The following is a 13,748-nucleotide window of genomic DNA, read 5'->3' on the forward strand; positions in this document are numbered from 1 at the left end:
TTAGACATGATGCGCAAGTGAAACGGAGTGACGCATAGAAAACCAGGCTACTGGATCCATTGTCTAAGCTTCCTAATAACGAAGAAAGGTACGTTTCTTCCCTTGGAACGCCGATTTGTGTCCATCTGTTATCGATAAGAACTAGCCAATAGGATTAAGGTTCCGTGATCAGAAGGGTGTGGGGGGGTTGAAAGCAGGCAGAGGCCAGGGCTGTGGGATGGTTCTTTTACCTTGCGATTTGGATCAACTCAATATCAGGTCGGTTCAACAAGATCTATATCATCAGAAGTACGTTTAGAAGGCATGGTTGATAAAAATCTATTGCTTGAATCTACATACAATATACGCGTATTTTTGAGCTCGGTGTTCCGCACGGACCACTTCCAGATGGACGCCGGATAGCATTGGTTGAAATATTCTCAGTAATCCGGTTGCGATCGTTCGTGGATGCGATACGTATCGAATTCCTTCACTCTAGCTCTGTGAGGGCTAAGACCCTTAAAGGTGGGATTGAGAACATGCAGACGGTTAGAGGCGCCGAATTGCAGCAAATTGAATCTCCTTGACAGTTCTTAAGAGGAACCTGGCAAATTTCGACATGCAGCAGTACTGTTTCGGCTTAAGCAGCATAACCGCCTCCTCGCTTCTACTTCCCCACAACACTCATCTCACATCCCCTCCTGCTCGACATACGTCGATGAACAACTGGATGCGCTAAAGACGTCAAAGGAACCTCAATTCAGCATGTCATCGTATATCTCGAACCTCCTTACAACCACCACCTCCCGTTACAATTCCCTTCGAAGAACGCTCCTTTCCGATGAAGCGGATGGTGATACCGAAGATGACTCGCATATTTCTAGAGTACTTCGCGCATACTATACGGAGAAAGGCAGGCCTTTCCCACCATGGCTACCCCCCGATCCGAAGGCACCGCAGCCGGCTCCAACCCAATTCGTTTCGTCGGCTGGGAGGCAACCAGGTCAACCGGCAATGGGTCGCGGTGGGGGCTTGAGTGATCTGTGGGACTCTCCACAACAACAGCAGCAACAACAGGAACCCGTCTCGTTACGAAGGGCTGCTCAAGGGCGAGGTGGCGGGCGTGGGCAGCAAGGACGGGCAGGAATAGTCGATTCATATCCTCCAACAGAGTCGGCAAGACCATTACCAAGCCAAAGGGCAGGCAGTTATCAAAGCGCAGCTAGCCAGCAATCATCTGTACGCCCTCCCGCCGAGCCTTCGCCACCACCGAGCAGCGGCTCCGGAGGAACAGCACAGGAGAGACTTAAAGCGAGATTGTGGGGATCAGGAAGGTCAAACAGCCCAACACCAAGCACTGCAACCTCTACAAACAGTGCTAGTCCAATCCAGACACCAGGCGTAGGTCAGGCAGGTCTACGAAATGCTTACGAACGCGGTAATATAAACGCGCAACCAGGACGACCAAGCGCCCCGTATCCAGACGACCGTAGTGGGTATTCCGCGGGAGGCGAACAGGGCACAAGAGAACAGAATCCTTATACGTCTGCCAATTCACCTTGGTCGACTGGTGGCGGCGAGTATGGTGGAGCTTACGACAGTGGAAGATCGTATGGTGGACCACGTGCAGTAGGGCGTGAGAGAATCGGGTTACCAAATGGGCCCAAGCCCAGGTAACGGATGGTCATACGTTATATGATATCGTCGGGGGGGTCTCAAGCCTTGTCTGTGCTGCTGTAGATGTTAATGGGATGTTTAGCGGGTTCATTGTAGGTGTCAAGGAGCAGTTTTAAGGCACATTTTTCTAGATATGGCTTGGGTGCTTGGGTGTATCTGGCGTTCTAGCACACGGGGCAACATAGATCATAAGACTATGTATCCTTTTAATGGGGAAATCAATTGGTAGTTTCACGTTTAGAATTACCCATAGTCGGTGACTCTTGATCACGATAAATGTTTTGTTCATTGCCTTCAATAGCGTGGAGGCGTAGCCTTCCACCTAGTGGAAGCCGCGCACACCCTGGCTGCAAAGCCCCGCGACAAGGAACGTCATCCCGCCGCCCCAGCTGATCAACTTTGCCCTACAGCAAAATACTGTACATTTACTGCATCATCGGTGACATCCACTAGCTCTTCTATCCCTATGCCCCCTTCTCTCTACCATCCGCTCATCCTATAATGGCCTCCCCAGTTTCCCCGCGAAGTCCGCCTTCTCCCACAGCATCTTTCTACGATATGAGCGATGACGAAGAGGGTGAATACAATACGATCCGGCATATCAGCAGTGGCAGAGGAGTTAAGCTGCTTTATACCAAAAGCAAGGTAACCTACCCTATACCTCCTCTTGTGGTGATGGATCCCTTCGCCGGCATCTCAACAATGGTATAAATAGCTGATCTCCTTACCCATAGGTTTATGTACACCCAACACCATCCGCAAGAGATAATATTCCAGGCTTTATCGCTCTCGTCCAGCAGAAAGCCCCGATCCAAGCCAACGACGCCCGTCCGACCTCGTCTTCATCTGCGAGGAGTATCCGTGCCTCATCCTTACTCCTTGCCTGGGTTCCAGAGTCATCTTTAGGTGATGCCTATGATACGTACGTGAAAGTCGACCTCTCCGATTCTTCCTCTCCTCCTAAGCAATCCTACCTCGTTCCACCGCCTCCGACGACAACAACTCATAGCAGCGCGGTAGGCACTTATGCGTTCGCCGTGCCTGTGAGCGAGATATACTCCCTGCTAGTCCGCCCACCGAGTATAGGATGGTGGTTTGGTAGTGTTGTGGTTAACACGCGGGCTGGAGACAGCTTTCCTGCTCTATTCTTCCATGACAGCGAGTGTCAATCTACAATCATGCAGCGGAAGAAGCTAGCGAGGGAGAGTTTTGATCCATTCGGGGACGGAGGAGGCATGTTCTGGGGCGGCGACGAGGTATTGCGTTGGCTCAAGAGATATGTTACCGTAGAACGGTCAGACGCAGAACCGAGCATCTACCTGATTGAGCCAACTGAAGAGGACAAGCTATCATTTGGGAGGAGGGCGACAATATCCAAGACTGATAAATCACCAAGAGGTAGTGTAGATGCTGGCAACGACGCCGGAGCTTCTTCTTCTTCTTCTTCAGCCCCGCGTGGAAGAGATGGCGGCATGGACCCCGTAACAAAAGCATTGAAAGAAGCGAGATGGAGCTTCTTAGAAAAGCTTAGCCAGGTCACCACCTTCACAAGGAGGACAGCACAAGCAGTGGCAGAAAACCCAAAGATTCCACCGCAGGTCCGAAGACTAATGAAGAACCCTGAGGTGGAAGTGTTGCAAGAAGAGTTTGATAGCGCAAGAATTTATCTAGCCAGGTGGGCTATGGGAATTTCAGAGCAGAGTGAAAGGGAGCGCAACCAGCGGATATGGACTGCAAAAGATGTTTTGGAGATGGAGAACAGCGCAGTTGGGGAGTTCGAGATCCTGGACATGGAGGCTGGCAACATGACGTTAAGCGATCGTAGAAAGCCTGTGACCATGAGAGAGTGGAAAGGGTTTTTTGACCCCCACACTGGCAGGTTACAGATTACTCCGGATGAAGTCAAAGAACGTATATTCCATGGAGGGTTGCATCCCGATGATGGAGTCCGAAAGGAAGCTTGGCTTTTCTTACTTGGTGTCTATGAATGGGATAGCTCTGAAGAGGAGCGGCATGCAAATATGAATAGTCGTCGCGATGAATACATCAGGCTCAAAGGCGCCTGGTGGGAGCGAATGATTGAAGGCCATAATACGGCAGAGGAAGAGGAATGGTGGAAAGAGCAGAAGACAAGGATAGGTATGATCGCCATAAACTCTGTCCGAACGCTCATGAGACTGACTTAACCCATTCTATGGGGTCCGTGCTATAGAAAAGGATGTACACAGAACAGATCGCACTATACCAATTTTTGCTGGAGAGGATATCCCACACCCAGATCCTGAGTCTCCTTTCGCAGATGCCGGCACAAACGTTCACTTGGAGCAAATGAAAGATATGCTCCTAACATACAACGAATACAACAAGGACCTTGGCTATGTTCAAGGCATGAGTGATCTCCTTGCTCCCATCTATGCTGTGATGCAGGATGACGCAGCCGCATTTTGGGGCTTTGTTGGATTTATGGACCGTATGGTAAATCTGCCGTGTTTGTGCACCTAAGGGCGGAATATAACTAACATATTCCGTAGGAACGCAACTTCCTCCGTGACCAGTCTGGCATGCGGCAACAACTTCTAACGCTCGACCACCTCGTGCAGCTTATGGATCCTAAGCTTTATCTTCATCTGCAGTCTGCCGACTCGACAAACTTCTTTTTCTTCTTCCGTATGCTCCTTGTTTGGTACAAACGAGAATTCGAATGGGTCGACGTACTTCGCCTTTGGGAATCACTATGGACAGATTATCTTAGTAGTAACTACCACATTTTCATTGCTTTAGCAATCCTTGAGAGACATCGAGACGTGATTATGGAGCACCTCAAACACTTCGACGAAGTACTGAAATACAGTTAGTCTCCCTCTACATTCCTTCTCCCTCTAGTTACATACTAACCGAACATAGTCAACGAGCTTTCCGGCACAATAGATTTACAAAGTACTCTCGTTCGCGCTGAGTCTCTTTTCCGCCGTTTCCAGCGCACCGTCGAGACTATTGACAAAAAGGATAATTTCCCGGCGGCCCCAGCCATGCGCCAGCGTCAGCTTGGCTCCCCTCATCCAGCCTCTCCGTCGTCAGGGTCAATAGAAACCGCTGCCATCTCTTCAGGGATGGATAGGGGCAAGCTTAGTGCTGGTGATGCTGTGGCAAAGGGCATTGGTGCACAAAAGGAAAAGGTTATCAGCCCTGAGCTGCGGAATCTGCTCAGTCGTAAGGTTGAGAAGCTTGACAAGTCTGAAATCGTTAAGCGTGGGGGTGGTGTTGGGCATTAAAGCCTTCTGTCGGTTCTCTGTATCGGTCTGGGGTGTTCCGGGCGTCTGTGATTGGGAAAGATTTGTCGAGGCATTGATGGGTATCCTGATAACGCAATGATTGGCACTGACGATTCCTACGCTGGCTTGTATAAGGTGGTGCCCAGCTATATATATCCATGCTCTGAAGTAATCCTGCTTTTCCAAAATGGAGATTTCCTGTCCTCCTAAACTTCTATAGTTATATAGATTGGCCGTAGCCCTGGAGTGTTTAACAACTCAGACGACTGCTTCTTTAATATATCTCCTCTTCTTACTGCCCCCTTTTCTACTAATTAATTCTAAGTGACACTACCGTGCCTTTCTCTCTACGAGAGCCCTTACCCTTTTATATATTTTATAGCATTCTATATAGGAAGTAATAATAAGCTCTCTAGATTATAAGCCTGGTAGTCTAGGCTTGCCAATCAATCAATTCAACTCAACTCAATTCAATTCAATCCAATTCAATTTCCCGCACAGAACATATCCTACACTGTGCAGAAAAGCACGACCCAAATTCTGCAGCGTGCATTCTGCATGATTCTGAGTCTGCCACGTGCTTTTCTGCACGGTGTAGAATATGTTCTGTGCAGGAAATCGAATTGAATTGAGTTGAATTGAATTGAGTTGAATTGACTGATTGGCAGGCCTGCCTGGGGCTGGTACTCTATATCGCGATTTTAACTCTCTTTAGTCGCTAGCCTTCTTCTTACTTAGAGTATATAAAAGCGAATATACGGTCGTCCTGTAACGTTTAATCTATCTATAATACTAAATATACGCGTTATATTATTCTCTATAGTCATTAAGTTCCTTAGTTAATTTACCTTAGGGTTTTAGGTCTAGTCTACTGCTATAAAGCTTAATAGTAAGCTACTAAGTGTAAGGGGACTTCGTAGACAGGGGGCTATAAGGCACGATTATAGGAATAGGATAGATTGTAAAGGAGATAAATCTTTAAGGAGGTAAGGCCTCTAGGATTGGAAAGACTATATACTACGGGCACATGCCTCTAGTACGTAACCGATAGCTATTTAAAGGGAGTCCGAGGGTTGTCCTAAGGGCAACCTTAGGTAACCGTAATAATATCCCTTATATTATTCCCCTCCCCCTTTTTATAGTCGGCCCCCAATCGCTATTACCTTATAGTAAAGGGAGATTATTAAGGGCTTATCCTAGAAGGGGTTTAGAGAGATATTAGTCTACTACTATATATTATCTAGCTAACTAACCCCTACTTTAAACTTCTAGAAAGCCTTAACTAAAAGAAATATAACTAGAGAAAAGATATAAGGATTACTAAAAGATCTATTAAAAGCCTATTAAAAGTATACTGGTAATTACCTAGGCTAATTTAAGGATTTTTATATAACTCTATATCTAAGCCTTTATACTAGTCTATAATTAGTTATAAGTATTATAGGTAATTTAGTATTCCTAGTCTTGTTTTATGAAACCTTTTAGTATAGAATTTAATATATAGGGCCTTAGCTTACTATTATCTTTAACTATTAAAATATAGTCTATAGTCCTTTATTATAATCCTCTATATTATTAATATATTACTCCTATATTTACCCTTAGGCTATTAGATATAGTTAAGGTATTAATTTTTCAGTTAAGAAAACCTATCTTCTAAGATTTAGTATATATATTTCTAAATGTAGTAGTCCTATACTATATAGTTAGTATAGCTCTATTACTTAGTAAATAGGAGAAATACTTTATAATAATACCTATAGCTATTATATAATTGTTAAAAACGTATATAATATTATTCTTTAATACTATAGTATTATTTAGGTATTATTTAACCTATATATATCTTTAATTAACGTCTTAATTACCCGCTACCGACTTAGCAATTAGAGACCGGCTACGAGACCATTATTTGCCGCAACCTATAGCAATTTAACGGTAATCTGCCGTATTCTACTATATTCCGCTAAGTCCCACTAAATCCTACTAAGTTCTACTAGGACCACTACCTAAATCCTATCCTGCTTTGTATATATATTAACTAAGTAACTAAGCTAATAATATATACCCTTTCTTCTCGTTTTCCTATCTTCTTTCCTTATATAATGTCTTAACCTTATTATATAGTTTATATATATAGTTTATATATATCTACCTTATTACATATTATCGTCGCTTATACTTACTCTATAATACGAAGTAGTAAAAAAGGCTTAAAGAATAGCCTTATAACTTTAGGTATATATATAAGGTAGTTACTAATAGTAACTTTAATAGTTTTTAATAAGATCTTGTCCGCTATTACTATTAGGCTTAGAATATTTCCTTTTAGTATATCGATTATCCAGACTAGCTTTAGCTATTATTATTATATCTGCTATTCGCTCTATCTATCTTCGCTATTTAGTATAGTTTATTTTATTAACCTTATTATTACTTAATGGTGGTTAAAGAGCTTACCGCTAGGACTGTAGTGCGATTTAGATATATCCTTCTGGTTATATTTTTTATCTACTACTAGTTGCTAACTAGATAGCCTTTAAGGCGGTTTTATTACCCTTATTTCCCCTTATAGTCTCCTAAAATTATATAACTATAGAATAGGCTGCGACTAGGTTGTGGCTCCAGCCAAATTAATATATATTAGCTCTACTTAATATATATCTTCCTAGGACTCGCTAGGTTCCTCTTTACTTTTAGCATTACTGCTCTCTATAAGCTCTACTAAAGCTGCCTTTAGTTAAATACCTATTATTAAGGTATTAGGATTAATATTCGCGTTCTACCTTAATTAGTCTTTAAGGAACTAGATCCTATCATTACTTAGTAAATATAAAATTATATTTTCTAGGCGTTTATATATTCTAGCATAAATTCGGTTATTCTTATTTATATATAGGAAAGTATAATAAATTAATTCCTTAGCTATAGATACTAATTAATAAAACGGTAGAAACCCCTATATTTATAACACGCCTAAGCTTATACCTAATATACGCTAAAGTTTCCTAATTCTCTATACCTTCCTAAACCCGGCTTATATTACTCTTATAGCACTCCCTTATACAGGGACTACGGTTTATTATTATTTAATGCCAGTTATAGGTCTATTTGTTCTTGCCGTATTAACGCCCTATTTAGAAGCTATATATACTATATTAGATTTTAGCGAATCCTATTTAGAAACGCCATTAAAGATATAACGTTTACCAATTTAACCGTTTTAAGATTAAGCTTCCAGAGCTAATTAGTAAGTCTCTCTAGTTTAGGGTCTATTTCTTAAGTTATTTAATAGGTACTTGCTAATTTACTTAGCTAAGAGACTATAGGCAGTCAAAGGGTAGCATCTCTTTATTTTATTATAGCTAGTTACTAACTATAAAATTGTCCAACTAGCTAACGAAGGCCTTATTCTTTAGAATTTATTATTAATAACTAATTAGCGCCATTATACAAATTAAGCCTATTTTTTTTATAGCTTTCCTTAATAGATAAAAGTTAAAAGACTTTTATCTATCTAGGTTAGCTCCTATTTTAGCTAGAATATATTTTTAATATTTAAATAGAAGTCTCCTTATAAACCAGTACCCTTATTTATAGTTTTCTAAATTACTAGCCTTAGTAACCTTTTAGGAGATTAACGTAAACTATCTATTCCTTACACCGTTATTAGGCATGTAGATATAGCCTATACGAAATTTCACATCTTTATCACCAGAATATTGCGGTATAATTGCTAACCGCCTATAAATAAGCGGGTTTAATTAACTAAGCTTAGGCTAGAACTCCATGCGCAATTTTAATAGGCTCTTATATGGTTAAAATCGCGTATAGAGTTATAGCCCAAGTTTAGTTAATTAAACTTGCTTATTTATAGGCGGTCGGCAATTCTACCGCAACGTTTTAGTAGTAGAGGGTTTAATGTTCTTGAAATCGCGTATAGGCTATATCTATACGCCCGACAACAGTATAAGGAATAGTATTCGCGTATACTACTAGATAGATTGTTTCTATACTATAGTATATAAGTATAAGGTATATTGCCTAGGTGTATAGTAGGGAGCAAGCAAGCCAAGCATAAGTTATAAGGAGAGTCGATAAAAGAGGACGATATAGTAATAAGGGTAGGCAATAGCCTAAGTATAGGGAGAGACGAACCAATAAGGAGGGAAAGGGCTATAAGCCCGAGGTGCTTATAAGGAGGTGCTAAGCCTAGCCTTCGGCTAGGCCTTGGTTACCCCTAAGCGGCCCTTAGGCAATGCACCTAAGTAAGGGTTAAAATAACCCTTATAATAAGCTTTTAAGAATTCTACTATTTTAACTTATTAAAAGTAGTTACTTCCTTAGTAGTCTATTTTAAGTTTTCTTATAAGTTCTATCTAGTTACTAATTATAAACTTAGGTAGGTTTTGGATCTATTTATATCACAGGAGTAAGCACGAGCTGGAATACAATGTACTAAACGGGGTAGTAATTAAAGAAGGCTACGTACGCGTAACTATGCGTGGTTGATATAAAGACATTTAGATGCAGAAACAGAACAGGTCAGGTCAACGTAGTCAAAGAAATAGGGGTGGTTGTGGGACGTGCGCAGGTGTTACGGGACGAACGTGCGTGGGTAACTCCCGTGACAATTTAATAGTTATAATATTTAGAAAGTCCTTAATGCTTTTTGTTATCTGTAATATAGTATTAGATATATAGTAGTTTATATTATTTAATAAATTATAATAAATTATATCCTATAAAGTAAGGGGTTTTAAGAGTTTCTAAAGCTAGTATAAGCTAGACTATAATATATACCTTATCTTATTTTATTAGTAGTCTAGTAAAAGGCGGCTAAGCTATAGTTTTTTTTAGGGATAGGCTAGTGGACCTTATAATCCTTATCCTCTATCTATTAAGGATTGTTAGTCCCTAACGTTATAGGAGTTAGGGTTATTATTATAGGCCCTTAGTTTAGGAGAGCTTCGCGGTTTAATAGGCTACTTACTTTCCTCTTCCTTTTTAGCGCCTCTACTGTTATTATAAAATAGGCCTAATATTCCTAACAATCCCTTTACTAGTACTATCGCCGTTATTCTTATAAATTTAAAAGTAGCTCCTATAAGTGCAAGAATAATTATATAGATTATTGTAAATATAGTAAATAAAATATAGAAGACTTTTCTCTATCGTTCCTAGTATACTGTAATTCTCCCTTTTATCTTCTATCTTACTATAATATATACTCGCCTTCCCATCGCTATTTGCCGACTACCGTTCCCGCATAGAAAACTTAGCAAGTATTATTAGTTTATTCTGATAGCGGTAGCTATATACTAATTACTAATATATTTATAATTCTTTACCTCCCTTTCTATACGTCCTTCTATTTCACAGTTCTAGATTATTTCTATACGTCTTCTATGTATAGAGTACCAGACTTCTAATCTAAAGAGCTTACTATTATCCCTATATGGAATGCTATAAAATATATAGAATAGTACGGTGTTTCTTAAATGGGAAGGCACGGTACTATCAGTTAGTTAGTAGGTTAGTTAGTTAGTTATAATTAGTTAATAAAAAAGGAAGAAAAGAGTGTATTAAGGAAAACTATATATTTATTAGTTTTATTTAAGTTATTAAATACTTTAGGGCTTTAGACCGATCTATATAACTATAAAAGGCCTAAGCTTTCTTAAACCTATGCCTATTACGATGACGAAGTATTATATACGAACGCTAGATAAATAGGCATTAGATTTAAAGAATTAATAGCTATATACGGCTATTATAGAGGCTTAAGAGGATTGCTAAAGAGCTTAAAAGGAATATAGCTGCGGCAAATCTATATAGGGGCAATTAGGGCGGATAAAATATCTATTAAGTAAATAAATAAATAAAAAAGGAATCCTATAACGCTAGCTACGCATATAGCGTAGCGTGTAGAACAGCAGTCCCGTAATATACCTAATCTAAATATTAACTCTAAGGGGCCAAATTACACTACCACACTACTACTACTACTACTACTACTACTACTACTACTACTACTACTACTACTACTACTACTACTACTACTACTACTACTACTACTACTACTACTACTACTACTACTACTACTACTACTACTACTACTACTACTACTACTACTACTACTACTACTACTACTACTACTACTACTACTACTACTACTACTACTACTACTACTACTACTACTACTACTGCTGCTGCTGCTGCTGCTGCTGCTGCTACTGCTACTGCTACTGTTTTAACTACTATCTTAACTAACTATTTTATTCTATTACTACTATTTAAACTAACTACTTCTAACTAACTGCTGCTAACTAACTACTATTAACCGTCTGTCGCTACCAAGATTTCTACCACTAAAAGTTCTACTACTAGATGCCCTACTACTTACTTACTGTCATTAAGTTCCTCTACTAAGTATTTTACCACTAAGTATTTTATTTCATTTTACCGCGCCAACTATCTACGTTTTTACCATTTCTACCATTATTACTAGTAGGGGGATTAGATTTTAGCTATAAGTAACGGAGGGACGCTGTAGAATAGTTCTATAAGAGGGCTAAGGATAAGCTTATCTATATTCTTTTAGGGATATACTTTCTGTCTGAACAAGTTCGAAAAGGAATTTATGGTCGCAATCACGTGAGCTAAGCGAGCTCAGGAAACCCCTTAAATTGCACCTCTTCATGTACGATTAGAAAAACAATGATACAACCTAACAAGACTACGATTACGACATTACGTGATATTAGCCTTAGGTCATGTGTTCCGACATTGATCAATGAATGCGCATAGATCAAGCACTTGACCTAGGGCATTCTGCGATTATAATTTAAGAAGACGTTCGGCAGTCTTATGGATTAAGCAAGTTGTACAACGTTCGGCAGTCAGCTACTTGCTTTGTCGTAAAGAGTAGTAGAAAGGCAAAAAGCGTTCGGCAGCTTTTAGAGCGTTCGGCAGCTCTCTTTTTACTATTGCTACCTTCCTGTTAATCTTTAGAGCGTACGGCAGCGAACTGATCGATTCTGGTGTCAGGAACACTACCAGCTAGGCTTCTACCAATCGACGGCCCTGCCAGCCTACCATACCTCAATCGACGGCCCTGCCAGCCTACTATACCTCAACCGACGGCCTTACCTGCTCACCTACCCTCTATTGCCAACCAACGGCCCTATTTACCTGCCATTATGCCTACCTTCGTTTCTGATGAAAGAACCATTTGAATTATAAGGGACGCCACACAACTTTCCGATTCGGTACAAATTCCACAATTTCTACGAACTCAAGGCTTTATAATAGCCGATTTTGCTCTTGTTACTAGAAAGACCTTACAAGAGCTAATTACGTACCTCAAAAGCCAAGGATTTCAAATTCGACCAACCAATCGACGTCACTCTCTTATAAGCGTACTCACAGAGTGGATAGAAGGTGAATGGCAAAAGGAAGCACAAGAGCAAGCTCACCAAGCTCGCCAAGCTCAGCTCAAAGCTCAACGTCTAGAAGAAGTTCGACGACAAGAACAAGCTTATCAGGCTCAAATCAAAGCTCAACGTCAAGAAGAGATTCAACAGCAAGAGCAAGCTCGTCAAGCCCTTTTCCTAGCTCAAGTCAAAGCTCGAAATTAATCTTAGTGGTAAATAATAGGGAATAGGTGAAACGTTAGGAACATACGACGTTTAATAGTGTCTCTTTTTACTATCTTTTTATACTAGTAGTTTCATTTTTTAAGTACCGCCAGTATCTAAACAAGTTCGAAAAGGAATTTATGGTCGCAATCACGTGAGCTAAGCGAGCTCAGGAAACCCCTTAAATTGCACCTCTTCATATACAATTAGAAAAACAATGATACAACCTAACAAGACTACGATTACGACATTACGTGATATTAGCCTTAGGTCATGTGTTCCGACACTTTCCTTTTTCTATTCTACTTTTGCTATGCTTTTATTTAGCTATTTTTCTATAGTATACGATATTAGGGGATAACGTTTTTAGTAGGGGAGGTATATAGTAGGGTAGAATAGGTTACCGCTTAGTGTCTTAGCATTACCCTAATTTTCCTATATTTATAGAGCCTTCGGCTTTTCTCCTTTTTAGATATTACAAACCCAACGGAATATATTCTTTATTTATCTTCTTACTAACTACTTTTCTACTAATTAATTCTAGCTAACTAATTACAACTAACTACTAACCGACTTATAGTATTGTAACTTCCTATCTAAGAGAGGCCCTACCTTCCTACACTATAGTATCTCTTTAGTACATAACTTAAGCCTCGCTTAGTTTCCTTATATATTACTCTAACTTAGTACTATACTATCTTAGTTGCTTATTATATTCTACGTTATTAAATATCTTAAATATTAACTTATCCTAGTATCTAATTAATCTTTAAATTATATTTCTATAACTAAGGTATTTTTAGAACCACCTTATCCTTTTCTATTAGTAGGATATTAAAACATGTCTTATTTAGTCCTTTTAATAGCTATTTAGACAGGGTCTATTTTAAGATTAATTATGCCTTCTCTATAAGCTATTAGGTCTTCTAAAATTATTACTAATAGATATGGGTATTTCCTTTACCTATATAGTAACCCTATCTTTTAACTATTACTAGTAATATATAGTTTCGTATTACTCTACTATCTATTAGAACTTTAAACTTCTAATTTTACTAATTAACTTATAAATTTAGGTATTGTCCTTAAATTCCCTTAAGGATTTAAGGCTCTATTACTAGCTCCCTATAGTTCTATAGGTCTTCCATTTTCTTAACTATTAGCTTAATCCTTATTATAC

General features: G+C 39.6%; 3 protein-coding genes across 3 annotated transcripts; all 3 read left to right on the forward strand.

Moving 5' to 3' along the window:
- The first annotated feature begins 487 nt into the window (after positions 1-487).
- On the forward strand, positions 488-1,871 carry K441DRAFT_668891 (uncharacterized protein). Its single transcript, XM_067650065.1, has one exon. The coding sequence runs from the start codon at positions 745-747 to the stop codon at positions 1,654-1,656; it is 912 nt and encodes a 303-aa protein (XP_067498011.1). The 5' UTR covers positions 488-744; the 3' UTR covers positions 1,657-1,871.
- Positions 1,872-2,112: 241 nt separating this feature from the next.
- On the forward strand, positions 2,113-5,228 carry K441DRAFT_668892 (GTPase-activating protein-like protein gyp7). Its single transcript, XM_067650066.1, has 5 exons — positions 2,113-2,301; positions 2,391-3,795; positions 3,869-4,131; positions 4,188-4,506; positions 4,561-5,228. Exons 1-5 carry the CDS (start codon positions 2,158-2,160, stop codon positions 4,926-4,928), a joined length of 2,499 nt encoding a protein of 832 aa, XP_067498012.1. The 5' UTR covers positions 2,113-2,157; the 3' UTR covers positions 4,929-5,228.
- Positions 5,229-11,782: 6,554 nt separating this feature from the next.
- K441DRAFT_668893 (uncharacterized protein) lies at positions 11,783-12,251 on the forward strand (the record flags this gene model as incomplete). Its single annotated transcript, XM_067650067.1, has 2 exons — positions 11,783-11,894; positions 11,979-12,251. Coding segments are annotated over 2 exons (300 nt in total), but the record flags the coding sequence as incomplete, so codon positions are not given.
- Positions 12,252-13,748: the final 1,497 nt, after the last annotated feature.

The sequence above is a fragment of the Cenococcum geophilum genome, assembly GCF_001692895.1.
Source record: "Cenococcum geophilum 1.58 unplaced genomic scaffold K441scaffold_66, whole genome shotgun sequence".
Classification (NCBI taxonomy): Eukaryota; Fungi; Ascomycota; class Dothideomycetes; order Gloniales; family Gloniaceae; genus Cenococcum; species Cenococcum geophilum.

What these genes read in the sequence shown, in the direction of transcription:
- K441DRAFT_668892 (XM_067650066.1), top strand. Translation starts at nt 2,158, where the DNA reads ATGGCCTCCCCAGTTTCCCCGCGAAGTCCGCCTTCTCCCACAGCATCT. An exon ending in TGCTTTATACCAAAAGCAAG is followed by an intron (nt 2,302 to 2,390) that starts GTAACCTACCCT and finishes CCTTACCCATAG; the next exon opens with GTTTATGTACACCCAACACC. An exon ending in TTGGATTTATGGACCGTATG is followed by an intron (nt 4,132 to 4,187) that starts GTAAATCTGCCG and finishes CATATTCCGTAG; the next exon opens with GAACGCAACTTCCTCCGTGA.
- K441DRAFT_668891 (XM_067650065.1), top strand. Translation starts at nt 745, where the DNA reads ATGTCATCGTATATCTCGAACCTCCTTACAACCACCACCTCCCGTTAC.